General features: G+C 35.1%; 1 protein-coding gene across 2 annotated transcripts in view; it reads left to right on the top strand.

Annotated features, from left to right (window-relative positions):
- YTHDC2 (YTH N6-methyladenosine RNA binding protein C2) overlaps positions 1–15,978 on the top strand; it is a 75,974-nt gene that overhangs the window by 20,989 nt on the left and 39,007 nt on the right. For both annotated transcript variants that reach the window (XM_070517576.1, XM_070517577.1), the window contains 8 exons: positions 787–935; positions 2,306–2,441; positions 9,488–9,614; positions 9,823–9,888; positions 14,891–15,069; positions 15,322–15,418; positions 15,499–15,586; positions 15,670–15,750. In XM_070517576.1, coding sequence (XP_070373677.1) covers positions 787–935; positions 2,306–2,441; positions 9,488–9,614; positions 9,823–9,888; positions 14,891–15,069; positions 15,322–15,418; positions 15,499–15,586; positions 15,670–15,750 — 923 coding nt within the window. The remainder of the gene's footprint in view (positions 1–786; positions 936–2,305; positions 2,442–9,487; positions 9,615–9,822; positions 9,889–14,890; positions 15,070–15,321; positions 15,419–15,498; positions 15,587–15,669; positions 15,751–15,978) is intronic.

Genomic DNA, 15,978 nt, shown 5'->3' with positions numbered 1-15,978 from the left:
AGTGGGGAGTGGGTGGGAGGGAGTGAAAAGAGTAGCATGTGAGTAATAACAGGCTCATCTTTGATACAAACGTCAAGGTTTTCAAATCTTGATATTGTTATGAATTGCAATTTTACTTTGAATTTAGCATATTTGCCTATTAATACATCTCTTACATGACTTATACTATATCTCAACTTTTGAATTAGGGTTAGATTCTTTTTGCTTACTTTTGACTGCATTATTCATGATAGATTTGGCTTCAAGCTTTGATTTCTCTTAGTCTGTGTGACCTTAGATGAATATCTTACCTTCTTTGGGTCCTCCACTTGGAAAAAACCTGTTAGCAATGCCTATTTCACAGTGCAGTGCTGGATCACTAATATGTATATTATAAAACGCCTAGATCTCGAAACCGTTGAAGGTGAAAATTGTATGTAACTTGTCTCTCAAACAACTAGTGTGGTGGTAGAAGTTCAATAGATGGTTTTCTGCAAAATGCTGTATCAGTGCTGTCATTGATTTAAACAATATTTTTTGTATGGCTAAAATACTGTTCTTTGAATTATAAACTTACTTAGAAGTAAACTTCTTACTAGTAGATAAATAGATGATGTTTTTAAGCAGTTTCATGTGTCCTAGTTCAGCATAACACATTTTATTGAATTTCCTAGTGTATTTTTAAAAAGTAATTTCAAAGTAAGGCCAATTGTTAAGTATTTTTGGATTCATTTAATTTTTTAAAACAAAGGGATATGTTAAAAAAAAGAATTTATCTACTTATTTTTCCTTTGGTAATTAATTTAGAAGAGAAACAACAAACCACGCTTACAGAATGGTATTCAGCTCAAGAGAATACTTTTAAACCTGAATCTCAGAGGCAGAGAACTGTTCCAAATGTGACTGATGAGTATGATTTATTAGATGATGGTGGTGATGCTGTCTTCAGTCAGTTGGTAAGACCTCACTGGTTTCACACTAGTATTTTCAGTGAAAATTGTGTAGTTCAAAGAGCATCTTATGAGATTATAATTTTTTATTGCATTACTAAAGTGAACTCTCTTAGTTTGTCTTAGGCTACAAGACATTTTTCAGAAGAACTTTCTAACACTTTTTTTTCAAATAGTGCAACATCCTTTATTGTTTTATTCTGAGTTTAAATTATTTCAATATTTTCTCGAAATTTTTTGAAGTTATAGATATTATGCATATACATTATTATTGCTTGCTATTTTATCATTTCAAAAGTTTAAGCACTTATGAGCTAAACAATGTAAGATAAGCTAAGTTAGGAGAAAACTGAGTAAAGACTGTTGGTATTAGAGCAAATGATCAGTACTGGTATTTGTTTCCACCACCGACCAGCGATGTGACTTTATAAAATCAATTACCCACAGTAGACCTCAGTTTCTCCTTTTTCCTTTTCTTTGTTTTCTTTGGCCACAAAATCTTTTACAAATGAAATACTTCATAGAAGCCCTGCCTGCTCATTCATCTCTCTCCATCCACTTCCCCATACTGGGGCCTCTGCTACCTTGGGTTCCATGGAGTCTGCTTGAAAACTACAACTGGCTGATTTCCTAGGTCCCTCTGGTCTTTGATTCTGGTTTGGAATTCTCAAAAAGGCATTGGTGATTAGTGTGATGCAGAATATAGCTGGGACTACGCACTTTTTAGAAAAAGTGTTTAATTGTTTTGAGCATGACACAGATATGCTTGCAGTTCCTACCAGTGGTTAAAGTTCTAATGCATCCAAATGAAGTATATATGAGTTTTAAAAATATCTTTAAAGAATGTTTAAAAATTGTTATTTAGAATAGGGAACATCCTTTTGGTTCAGTGAACAGCATTTTGACTATTAAATTATTGGTTCTTAAGCCTGGCTGCACATTAGCATCACCTAAGGAACTTTTAAAGCCCTGTGGAATCTGGCCTTCATCTCCAGAGATTCCAGTGTACTTGCTCTGGGGTAGGACCTGGCATCAGTGTTGAAAAACTCCAGGTGATGGTCCTTCTGATGTGCAGTTGGGAGAGAGAGCCACTGGTGTACAGGTACATTGTGCAACAGCCTATCAGAAGCCCATTTAGTTAATATTTTGACTGGATCATACTCTTTTGTTGACAAGCTCATTCTCAGATAAAAGATGAATGTAAGAACAAGATATAGTATTGTGAATGATAATGTTTGTGATGAGATGAGAAACTTTTATGTGAAAGCCTGTGCTATGGTATATAGATTCTTGTGGATATTTTGGCCATCTCATGTTCTTTGCAAGCAAAGGTTAAGATGTGTGGTAATTTAAAATCTTTACTTTTTTTTTTAAAGACAGAAAAAGATGTTAATTGCCTTGAACCATGGTTAATAAAGGAGATGGATGCTTGTCTTTCTGACATATGGCTACATAAAGATGTTGATGCCTTTGCTCAGGTCTTTCACCTTATTTTAACTGAAAATGTTAGTGGTAAGTGTAATTTATTTAAATTTTCTTTTTTTTATTACTCTTGCAGTCATTTTATGGTGGAAGGGTGGTTTAATTCAAAATGTATGTACTATGTTTTTTTGTTCACAGCTAATAATTTAGTTTTTTGGAGTACTTATTTCAAATGCACAAATCAGGATCTTATTAGCCTAGTAGAATAAATAAATACTGTTAAATGAGGGATTCTTAACCTAGTTGTCTCCAGAATAGTTTTATGGGGTCTGTGAATATATGACAGTTATGTGCAAAAGTATTTTTGTGTATATATGTGCACATAAATACACTGCCCCCAACCCCAAGGGGAATATCTTGGATTTTCAAAGAGATTTGTAAATTCAAAAAAGGAAGGAAAAAAAGGTTATCGACCTTAAAAGTGAAATAACAAGGTCTTTAGCCAATATTAGTTTATTCAGGAATAACAGAGGAATTACAATTTGGGATAAGCAAACTCTGGTGGACCACAGGCAAGTTTGAGGAGACAGAGGGATGTTCAGCTTTTATTAGGTTTTAGGAGGAAGTTGGAGAGGGCTGTGGCAGTTTTTCATTGGCTGCAAGCGCTGAGGAGCCTGTTGTTGGGTCAGAAGGAAATCATCTTTCTTCCTGCTGGGGTCTCTAAGCTGTGCTGAGTGATACGTATGTGAGAGTCCTCTTTTCATGGCTTCCCAACTCCATTTTGATTTAGCTTTCCTTTGTTCATATTCACATTTTCCCCCTTTGATCAAGATCTTTCCTTGAAAATATCGCTGATCAAGAATCAGGTTATCCAGTTTTAGTGAAATTATATTTTGTCCCTTGGTGCCAGAAAGAACCTTTCCTGGATGTCATGTTCCATGTTGGAGGGAAAGTGCATAGTGATTGGAAAACATTTGAGGCCATGTTTGAGTAACAAAGAGGGTAGAAGGGAGGAACTCTCAGGCATTTTCACTTTTAAGATCATATCTTGTCAAGGTTATTAGCATTGGCAGTCATCTCAGAGTGTTGAGCTAACATCATTCTATTTGGTGTGTCATTTCTGTGAAGTTTGACAGACAACAGGTACAAAGTTAAAAAATAATTGTGCAAAGCAGAATTAAAAGTAATATGACAAATCCAGTTTGTATGATGGTTCTAGACCATGACCCTAGACTTGAAGGTAGCCAACTGAACAAATCAAAGGGTGATGGAGAGTCAGGTGAAATTTGTTGTAACCAGTACACTTGTTCCTTGATCTTGTGTAGTTGAGTTTCTGCTTCTCCAGAGGTGTTGGATTACCCATGTGTGATAGATAGTATTTGCTATCACACAAACACCTCCTTGTTCAGCAAGTAGGTAATCAAGGGCTATGTAATTGTCTAAAACTACTTTAGCCAACAAGTCAAGTGATCATTGTTGGGCAGCTATTGCTTTGGCTTTGGAATTGGCTAGCTCTCTTAATGTCAGGGGGAGATTTCTGATCATACACTTGTGGCACTTAACTCTGCCCCAAGGGAGAAAGGCTCTTTCTATGGAGGCAAATCTGGAGTTGTGTATGCCCCCAGGTAGTTCCCATTTAAGACACTGTGGTCTTCAAGTTTAGTTCTGAGAAAAACAAATTTGGGGAAATTGAAGGTTCCCCATAATGGCCATTGAAGTTCTAAACTATATTTGGTTAGGTCAGTCCATTTAGTTAAAAAGGCACATGAGGAGGGACCTGTGTTTTTCAATATAAAACTGGCTGGGGCACTAGAAGGAGGGCCATCCTTAAAGTGTTTAGAGGATTGGGATCCCATAATCTTAACTTAGAAGTTCAGAAAAAAAAAGAGTACTCACCAAAAGGACGATGCCTTCAAGAAAACAGATCCTGAACAAAGTCAGAGAGCTCGACCAAAAAGAGGGAGCTCAAATCTGAGAGGAGGCTTACTGAACTTAAAGGAAGAAGGTGATTCACGGAAACGGAAAGCACAAAGGGCTTGAGTAGGTACTGCACATGATTCTGGGGTCTTTAGTTCCTCAGGGGTTCATCTCCTTCAGGTCCCTTTGTGGTTGTCATGAAATCAACCTTAAAAATGAAGTTACAAGGTTTTTAGCTAGCCAAAATGAGGTTATTTGGGAATAGCAGAGGAATTGCAATTTGGGACAAGCAAACTATGGTGAACCATAGGCAAGTCCAAGGAAACAAAGGGAAGGTCCACTTTCATAGGTTTTCGAAGGAATCTGGGGAGGGCTGTGGTGAATTTTCACTGACTGCAAGTGGTGGGGAGCTTGTTATTGCTGAATCAAAAGGAAATCATCTTCTTGCTGGGGTCTGTAAGCTGTGGTTGATGTGTGTGTGTGAGTACCCTCCTTTCATGGCTTTCTGACTCCATTTTGATTTAGGTTTTCTTTGTTCATTTTCACATGGTTAATAACTTTGCTCTATACTTTTCATTTAGTAAATGGGGAATTTGAGCATACCTTTGGTTATGTAAGCTCAAGTTCTAATTCACATGTACATGCTTTATGTCATGTGACATGTTTTCACTAATGAGTTATCCTGATTTTGTTAGTTGCTTATGGTGGATATTGGCAACCAGAGGTGAGTTTCAGAATTCTGAAGGCTTCTAGGCAAAAGGCAGAATGAAAGATCATAGAAAATCAGTACTGGAAAGGATTTAGATGTCAAGTAATTTATCCCCTCACCTTAAATTCTCAGCATTATTATTATTATCGATCACTACCTTCTTGAAACATTTTCTTCAATTAACTTCTGATATTCCATACTTGATTTATTTTAGTCTCATCTTCCTGGCTGGAACTTATTGGTTTTCTTGGCAAGATTTTCCTCTTTTTCCTGACCTCTAAATATAGAATGTCCCAGGCCTCAATCCTTGGATCTTACTTCTGTTTACACTTGCTCCCTGTGTAGATCTCATCTAGTCATAGCTTTAAATATTTGTTTTAAATGGCTCCTAGTTTTTGTCTATAGTCCTATCTCCCTGCCACCTCATTTCATTACACCTAATCACTTGACGTCTCCAACTGGATGTCTCTTAATGGAATGAAACTGGATATACCCCAAACAACTTTTCATTCCCTTCTCACCTCCGTCCCTCTCAGCCTGCTCTTTCCTTGGTGTTTCCTTAGTGAACATAATCAATTGTAGACCTCTTTAAAAATGCATGCACCTGCCCATCCCAGACCTACTGAACCTGAATCTAGGGTACTACCATTCACCTAGTTGCTAAGACAACAAAATATAAAATCATTCTTGCTTTTGCTCTCACACCTCACATATAATCCATTAGCAAATCTTTTTAGCTTTACCTTCTAAATAAATCTCAAATCTGACCATGATTCACTTCCCCTACTGCTGCCATCCTAGTCCAAGACAACATTTCTCACCTGGACTATTGCAGTAGCCTATTAACTGCTTCTATTATGTTATTGCAGTCTGTTCTCCAGAGAGCAATCAGATTAATCCCTTTAAAAAGGAAATTGGATTATGCCGCTTTCCTGCTCTCCACTCTCCCAGGGCTTTCAATTACACTTTGAATAAAAGTCACTCCTTCTTCTGAGTTGGTCTCTGACTGCCTCTGATCTCATTTTCTGCCACTCTTTTCCCTGTGTTCACTGTGCTTTAGTCACTCTTACCTTGCTCTTCTTCATTTATGCTGGCACATTCCCATCTTTGGATCTTTGCTTTTGTTGTTTCCTAAGCCTGGAATACTGTCCCCACAGATACTCCTATGGCCCAATGCTAGCTTTGTTTAGGTCCCTACTTAGATATTGCTTTGTCAGAGAGGCCTTTTGTGATCACGTTACTAAAACTGCGCCCTTCTCTCACTATTTCTCCCTATACTGCTTTATAATTCATTATTGTACTTTCATTGCCTGACATCATATATTTTTGATATTTTTACGACGTGACTCAGACACTAGAATATAGACTACTTGAGGGCAGAAACCTTGTCTGTTTTACTCATCTCTGTGTCCCCAGAGGTTCATAGTAAGTGCTCAATAAATATTTGTTGACTAATGACATAACTTTTAAGCATCCTACCAAATGCTCATCTATTTGAACATGTTTAGCAATAGGAAGCTCACTGTCTTTGTTGAGGACATTTTCTCAGATTTGGTTTGTTTTAATTGTTAACTTTTTAAATATGTTTTGAAGTGAAATCTACCTGTATAGATTCCATCCTTTTCTGCTTCTGGGGTGATAATGAAGAGATTTAGTATCTATTTTTGCCTGACAGACCTTCAGGTATATGAAGATAGTTATTCTTTCTCCTTTTTTGTTTTCTGGTCTGACCACACCTATGACTTCAGCTATTCCTCTTTAACATAACATGGTGTCTAGTCCTCTCCTGCCCTTGTCCACCTTTTCTGGTTATGTTCTAGTTTGTCCCTTTTAAAAAACATGGTGTCCAGTCCTAAGTGTTAATCTCTTAGTGATCAGCTTTAGGTCGAGTAGATCTATCAGCCTGAAAACCTCTACTCTTTACTTATATTAATTCAGCCTGTGGTAAGTAAACTCTACCAACCACATTGTCTTACTGACTCATATCGTCTTTGAAACTTCTAGTTCTTTTTTTTTTAACGTATGATTTTATTAAATTAATCCCTCCTAACATTTACTTGTTTTTAATTTTTTTGAGCTTAAGACATTCTATTTATTCCTTTTAAATCTCATCTTATAGTTAGCTTTGGCCTATTGTGTCTGCTTAACAACTTTTTTCAGTTCTAATTTTTATTAGAATTAACTAATTAATTAGAATTATCTAATTTTAGTATATTAACAAGCTTTCTCTGTTTATTAACTTGAGGGACCTGGGTCACTGACCAAGCATTTTGTATGCTGCAAGAGGCCTTAGGTCAATATTTGGGTATTATTGTTCAAGTGATTGTAATTCCACATATCTGCTAGTCTAACAAACTTCTTAAGAAAGAAATTAAGATCTTTGGCACTTTTTGTTCTTTGTGAATGTATTTTGGCTCCTATTGATCTGCTTTTTTTCAGCTTATCATTCATTAAAAAAAATAATCAATCTGTATTTTGAGAAGTCATTTTTCTATTTGGAAATGTGGACATTTGTTCATCTCCAGTGTTCTGGCAGTCTTTTTTTCTCCATTATTTTTAAAAGTATTTGTTCTGGAACAGTTTAGCTATCTCACCTGAAAGTTAGGAAATTTGAACTCTGAGATATGTTGCTGTAAACTAGAGTGTTATTGTAGCTCTATGAACGGTTATTTACTTCCTATCTTTTTATTTCTCTTCTAAAATCTGAACTCCCAATTGGCATGAAAGTTGAAAATACTTCATGTGATCCAGGAAATCTTGGGCTTCTTTTTAATGCCATCAATATCCTTGTGTAATCCTGGCTAAGCAGCTAGTAATTAGCTGGTTTAGTAAGACTAAGCATTCTCTGGCACATTTACTGTCCTAGTCATCTATTGCTGCATAACAAATGATTTCCAAATTTAGCATCCTAAAACATTTATTATCTCACATAGTTTATGAGAGTCAAGAATCTGGAAGAGACTTAACTGAGTGTTTCTGGCATCTAGTCACTTGTGAAGTAGTAGTTAAGCTGTTGTTAGGGGATGCAGTCGTCTGAAGGTTTACTGGAGTTGGAGGATGTGCTTCCAAGAAGGCTCACTCACATGGTGTTGGCAAGAGGCCTCAGTTCATCTCCGCTGTTGGCAAAAGGCCTCAGTTCCTTGCCATCTGGACCTCTCTGTCGGGCTGTCTTATTCTTCCCAGGATGTGGCAGGTGGCTTCTCCCAGAGTGAATGCTTCAAGAGAGAAGGATAAAAAGCAAATAGGAAGCTATAGGTACCTTTTATGGCCTAGTCTCTAAAGTTGCACATCATCACTTTGACTTTATTCTCTTTGTTAGTGTGAGACACTTAGTCCAGGTTGCACTCAAGGATAAGGGAATTAGGCTCCACCTCTTGAAGGAAGGAATTTTGAAGAATTTTTGGACGTTTTAAAACGCCCACTTATTCATACCCTTCTGCTCAAAATACATACATGTTGGTTCTGTTCTCCAAGTATCAGTTGAATATTCAGTTGAAGCAGTAATTCTCATATGGTAAGTGCGATCATAATCCTTGCAGACCTCTTTAAAAATGCATGTGCCTGGCCATTTCAGACCTCCTGAACCTGAATCTAGGAGTAAGACATGGCTATCCGTGCTTTCCAAAATAACAAGCCTGAGGTAATTCTCTTGTAAGTCCGCCTCCCCACTTAAGAACCACTGATTGATGTCAATTGGGGATACCATGTTTTAGAGTGTCATTAAATAATGAGGGTAATTGGGTATATATGGAAAAGTAAAATTGTCCTTTTGTAGTTATCTTACATATTACTGCAGAGGGTTTTTCACATAATTTCAGAAAGAAATTACCACTTTTGTAATTTAAGCAAATTAGTGCTAAGCAGTTATATATTGTATTGCTTGAGAAATGTATTCTAGGAAGGAACTTAAATTCAATAGAACTTTAATTACTTTTGTCATGGAGGGGTTTTACAGGAAGTAAATTTTCTGCCAGTGTTATTTCCATAAAGCATTTTGGAAAATAACAGCCTACAATGATGGGGGAATCAAAGCAAAACAAAAGAACAACAGAATATTGTCTTGAACTTTGCATTTGCACTTTTAAGCATTCATTACCAGCTACTGATGAAAATTAGCTTTAATTCTTCTTTAATTGTTTCTTGTCATTTGATGATCAACGCAATATCTAGGTTTAGGAAGATTATTTGAGCGTTCTGCAAGTTAGTAACTTTCCTTTTCTGTATTATCTTGGTGAGATTAAGACAGTTTAACAACTGTCTTTCCTTCTCCTGTCTTCCAACTGATATTCCTTATTCCATGCTGTTTATACTAAGGGCATATCAATAACAGATTTCCTTGGGTGATCTGAGTTAAGGGTCAGGTAAGGCTATTATCATGTAGTTAGGTGAAGGAGCAAGTCCCAGGTTCATTCTCCTGACACTCAATTCTTTCATTTAAGATTTTTTTTAAATTAAAATAATTTAAAATAATTTGGAAATTTAACATATATTTATCTTTTCCTTCTTTTAGTTGATTACAGACATAGTGAAACCAGTGCAACAGCTCTGATGGTTGCTGCAGGACGAGGTTTTTCAAGTCAAGTAGAGCAGTTAATTAGTATGGGAGCCAATGTCCATAGTAAAGCATCAAATGGCTGGTAATTTTAAACTGTGTCTACTTTTTGTATATCTTTATAGAGCTGCACATATCTTTTTTGACTTCTTATATTTATCGTTATTAAAAGCTATTGTGTAACAATTGCTGATATATCTCTAATGGGTGAATGAATAGTTTTGAGTGACTAGTTTTATAATTTTGAGAACATTATTTCTCTGTCTTAATCTGATATCTTTGAATTTTGGCAGGATGGCTTTAGATTGGGCTAAACACTTTGGACAGACCGAAATTGTGGATCTTCTAGAATCTTACAGGTAAAACTTTATACTATGTTTAATCAATCCTAGCTGCTTTTTAAAAAGCCATGTAAATTGTAGAATATGACAAATATAGGCTATTTATACTCTCTTATCCAGAGACTTTTGGGTTTTTTTCGTACTTCTAAGGAATTTTTCTGTCTGATTTTTTGATAGGTTGCTAATAAGATACACTGTATTGTAATATTTATCTTTTTTTAAAATTTTATTTTGAAAAAGCATGAGGGAGTTTTCCAGTTAAACCTGGTAGATAGAACATATATATTTTTCTCTGCATTTTCCCAAAGCCTCACTAAAACGGTAAGGAAGGAATATTAAAATGTGTAACCTAACAAAGTCAAAGAGAATGCAAGAGGACATGGCAACTGATGGAAGATATTAGTACATTTTTGGATAATAGATGGCTAATGGATCAGTGGTGTTTGATTTAGCAGAGCTAAGGAAACTGAAACCTGAGTGCCTGCAGAAGGAAGTGCCAAAGAGAAATTTATTTCAGCTTTGGAACTTATTAGAGGCTCATTTAACTACTTGTAAATAAGGCAATGAAAGAAGGGGCTGAAAAAGTAACAGAACTGGTTGAAATTCTCTATGAGGAACGTTTAGAATTCCAGATTCCCTTCTTCCCTGCCATTTGATATCCCTTCCCCATCTTGGCAGGAAGTGGGAGGCTTATTAAAAAATTAAGCCACAGAGGCTTTGGACTTGGGGTTACCAGGCACAACTGGAGAGTGGGAATGAGGTGTCTAGCAGGAAAGGGATTTAAGTGAAAGTCTACTTAAAGACCGAAAATTGAGTCACCTGTCACCTTTTCCTGTTTCCTATGTTCTTTGGCAGAAAACTTGAGAATTCTTTCCTGGAAAAATAGACCAAGCCTAGAGAAAATAATTAGAGTTATAGAAGGTTTAGCATTCCTTCAATGAAATGACTGTCTTTAAACCAGGTAGCTCAACAGTCACCACTGTGTACGTGGAGTTTTTTGTTCATTACTTTTTAAAAATGAACAAACCTCCAAGGATTGATCATTAGGCATTTGAGGGGGAAAAAGCACCCACAAATCAAACAAACAACAATAGCAACAAAAAACCCCGGATCTTGCCTGAAACTAAGCGTCAGTGACTAGAAGAAAACTTCAAAAACAGTGATAGAAGATATTCATGAAACCAAAACAGTATACTATTAAAAAAGGAACAGAACACAAATCTTTATTCAAATTTCATTGTCGTGAAGGCTGCCCAGATTTACCCTATCTGTTATTGCAATTTACCTCCTTGTGCTATTGATTCTCCTTAACCGATTCTACTTTTTCTTCTGTCCACAGGACCTGCCACTCTCTAATAAACTGTGTAATTTACTTACTTACTATATTCACTGGTTTATTATCTGTCTCTTCTCTCTACTAGAATTTAGCAAGCTCCTTTTCTTCTTTGTTCAAGGACAGTGCCTGGATATAGTAGATGTTCAGTGAATATTTGTTGAAAGAATGAATAAACAAGAAAGAGCTCGCATAAATTAAAAATATGATAGCAGAAAAAATTCAGAAAGGTTGCAAGATAAGGTTGAGAAAATCACTTAGTAGGAAAAAAAATACAAGAGATGGAAAATTGTAGAGAAAAGATAAGAAAGTTTATTTTCTGTATGCCCTTTATCAGGAAACTGTTGGAGAATGTGCTCCACAAAACTGAGAAAGGAAAATAAAGCAGAAAAACAAGGTAGATTCAGCATAGAAGATAGGTGAAAGAAATGCTCAGTATGCTGGTGCAGAGGACTGTGGCTGTGATGTCTGCCTAGTAGGGCTAGTCTTAGAGAAGCAGGATATGGAAAGCTCCAGGAGGGAAGTCCCTGAGGGCGAAAAAATGATTATTTGATGTTTTTGACCATATTAAAAAGACTTTATGAATCTGAGACTTTGGGAAGAATTAGTGATAAGTACACAGAAAACTAAGCAAATAAAAATTAGACAGTAATTACTCAAAAAAACCCCAAAAAGTTAGAGAAGAAAGGAGGTGTAATCATAGTTCACTATATGGCTCATGGTAAATAATGTTTACATAGTTAAAGTAAAGGCTGAATGAAGATTTAACAAAAATTGTACAGATTGGTGTGAGTGGAAAGTATAGGAGGGTGGAGGTGCTGACTTCATTTTTCATTAATTGGTGGTTCACAGATAATGACTAAATTGTTAAATCAATAAACATAAATGTTGCTTAAAGAATTGAAAAATGTCCTAGGCAGTGTGACTAGGAATGGAGAGAGGTTTTTGTTATAACTTTCATAAAACCATTTGTTTATTAACACGATGTACATGTATTACTTTGGTTTAAAAAAAAATGAAAGGGCAATACTTTAAAAATCCTATGAAACTAATCTTCTTTTAGGTAATTAAGGATTTTAGGTAAATTTAGATAGATTATGTAGATTTTAGATTAGATATCTAAAGAAAAGATAAAAGATATTTAAAAGAAAAGATAAAATATATTTTATAATACATTGATAACGTCTGTTTTCAATCTGTAAGAATCTCAAAAAAGAAAAAAATGGAGTCTGAAGTTAAAATATATTAAAACTTTTGTTATTCAGGAAGATATAAAATGTTTTATTTGACTTGGGTTTTCATTTTTAATTCTATTTAGTCTCAGACATTAGATGAAGTAAATGTTTGAAGTATGAAATTAGTTTTGTCACTTTAATTTCATTAAATGGTAGTGTAGGTTACAGAATCTCAAAGTTCTTGCCAGATCCAAATGCTAATTCTAGTATGTTGTCATTTCAATAATAGCTCCCAGAACTCGCAATCCTTTTAGTGCTAACATTTTGAATATTCAAGACATTCTAATGATGTTAAATGTAGGTCACTAGACAGACACTGTAGATGACCAAGTAAAGCAATTATCTGGATAATATTTTAATTATGCTGGCTAACTGGGCTTTCTTTTTATTCTCTAGATCATGACATTGTCAATTATAAATTTTAAATATTTAAAAATTAAATTTATTATTATGTTTTCTAGGTTAAGTATAATTGATATCTAAAGTTTATAGCTTTAAGCAAACAACATAATACTGTTTTCATTTACCTGTTAAGAAATAACAAAACAAAAAAAGTTGGAATGTTTTAAAATGGATCTTAAAATTTAAAATACTACAATTATAAAATTGTATAAGTTTAATGTTTTCCCTATTGGAAGCAGTCTTTTGTTATTTTTCTTATGTTATTTTTCTCTGTTTAAGAGAGATTGGGCTGCACTGAACTTCCTCGGAATCTTATTGATAGTTACTAGTGATGGCAGTGGTTTATACTTACACACAAGATGAAGAAGCAAGGCATTTATTTCAGTAATTTATGCTGATTCTGGGCTTTTGGAAAACAGCATAATCAGCCTGCTTTTAGTATAGAAGTACCAAATTAGTAGTCATGTTAAGCTGGTATCTATAGAGGTTTTTTTTTTGGGCTGAGGAAGATTAGCCCTGAGCTAACATTCATGCCAATTTTCCTTTAATATCTTTTTTAGTATGTGTGTCACCAGCACAGCATGGCTGCTAACAGAGCAGTATAGGTCCATGCCCTGGAGATTGAACCTGGGCTGCTGAAGTGGAGCGTGCCAAATTTAACCACTAGGCCACTGGGGCTGGCCCAAGTTTCTTTTTTTTTAATGTGGACTTTTCTTCAGAGTATTGTTTATAATAGTGAACAATTAGAAACAATCTATTAAAAAATATAAATGATGACCAAAAGTTTGTGTTTTTAAAGTTTTGTTGAGATAAAATTCACATACCGTATAATTCACCCATTTAAGGGTACAATTCAGTAGTTTTCAGTATGTTCACAGTGTTATGTAATCATCACCACAGTCAATTTTGAGAACATTTTTATCACCCCAAAAAGAAATCTGTACTCATTAGCAGTCACTCCTCATTTCCCCTAACTCTCCCAGCCCTAGGCAACCACTAGTCTACTTCATGTTTTTATAGATTTGTCTATTCTGGACATTTCGTATAAATGGAATCATATAAAGTGTAGCTTTTTATGATTGGCTTCTTTCACTTAGCATAATGCTTTCAAGGTTTATCCATGTTGTAGCATCTTTTTTTGACTAATACTCCATTGTATGGAAAGACCACAGTTCGTTTATCTACTCATTCATTCATGAACATTTGGGTTGTTTCCAGTATTTGACTGTTATGAACGTTTGTGTATACAGATTTTTACGTGAACATACATTTTCATTTCTCTTGTATATCTCCCTAGGAGTTAAATTGCTGGGGCATGTTACCATATTACACTATGTTTAACATTTTGAGGAACTGCCACATCGTTTTCCAAAGTGGCTGCTCCATTTTATGTTCCCACTAGCAAGGTATGAGGGTTCCAGTTTCTATACACCCTAACAATTATTATCATCTATCTTTTCTTTTTTTTTTTTAAAGATTTTATTTTTCCTTTTTCTCCCCAAAGCCCCCCAGTACATAGTTGTGTATTTCTAGTTGTGGGTCCTTCTAGTTGTGGTATGTGGGACGCCACCTCAGCATGTCTTGATAAGTGGTGCCATGTCTGCGCCCAGGATCCAAACCGGCAAAACCCTGGGCTGCCGAAGCAGAGCTCGAGAACTTAACCACTTGGTCACGGGGCTGGCCCCTATCATTGTCTTTTCGATTATAGCCATCTTAGTGGGTGTGAAGTGGTATCTCATTGAGGTTTTGATTTTTATTTCTCCGATGACTAATGATGTTGAACATCTTTTCATGTGCTTATTGGCAATTTGTATATTTTCTTTGGAGAAATGTCTTCAGATTGTGTTTTATAAAGTGCTTATTGCCAAATTTTACTTTGAATAATGTACTTGAAACCAAAACATAAATTATATTATAGCTAGGACATTAAATATCACTTACCCTCCTTAGGGTATATTGAAAATTTGAAGAAGGACATAATGCGAATCTTTGGCCGTTAACAGTTACTCTTTTTAATGAAAATTGACTTAAAAAATTTTTTTTTTTTTAGTGCTTCATTGGAATTTGGAAATCTAGATGAAAGTTCTCTGGTTCAAACAAATGGAAGTGACCTCAGTGCGGAAGACAGAGAGCTCCTAAAAGCTTATCATCATAGTTTTGATGATGAAAAAGTAGACTTGGATTTGATCATGCATCTTCTATACAATATCTGCCATAGTTGTGATGCTGGTAAATACGTATTGTCTAAAAGATCTGGAACAAAAATATATACTTTGATTTAAAAATTAGTATCTTGTGTGTACAAAGTTTTATATAACTCCATTGATAATAATGCATAAATAATCTCTTAAGCGTCATCGTATAAATATTACGGTTTATCAGTACTTGAAAACACATGATGTGGTTCATTATAGCTAGTTTTGTTGATTGGTTCTGCTTTTACAATGAGATTTAATATTACGAAAATCATTCTTCTCCAAGGTGCAATTTTAATTTTCCTACCTGGATATGATGAAATTGTTGGACTGAGGGATCGCATCCTGTTTGATGACAAGCGGTTTGCTGACAATACACATAGGTAAAAGCTAAAGCTTTGTATTTGTTGCTTTAAATAAGAGGTGAGTACCATAGTATATTTTCTCTTTTAATTGTCAACAGATATCAAGTCTTTATGCTTCATTCAAATATGCAAACATCTGATCAAAAGAAGGTATTAAAAAACCCACCTGCAGGTGTTCGAAAAATAGTAAGTTTCATAAAATATTTTTTCCATTTTATTAGACATTAGTTCTATTTTCATGTTAACTATAACATAACATCCCATTGCAGATCCTTTCCACCAATATTGCTGAAACCAGTATCACAGTCAATGACGTTGTCTTTGTTATTGATTCTGGTAAGGTGAAAGAGGTATGTATGGATAAGTTGTATTTTCACTTAAATGAAGAAGGTTAAGTGCCATTCCAGTAAATGCTTTTATAACCAGAATTCACTTTAATGGGAAAATTTCTGGTTCTACATGAATTTAAGATGGCAAATGTTGATTTCACTAAAGTGAATATTCTACCTTAAACAATTCAGTATATAGGATGTATCTTATATTTTAAAAAACTATACAAAAAAATTAGCTTCTGCTAA

The sequence above is a fragment of the Equus asinus genome, chromosome 9 (genome assembly GCF_041296235.1).
Source record: "Equus asinus isolate D_3611 breed Donkey chromosome 9, EquAss-T2T_v2, whole genome shotgun sequence".
NCBI lineage: Eukaryota > Metazoa > Chordata > Mammalia > Perissodactyla > Equidae > Equus > Equus asinus.
Note: the sequence above shows the minus strand (reverse complement) of the source record. Positions and strands in the feature narration are given on the sequence as shown.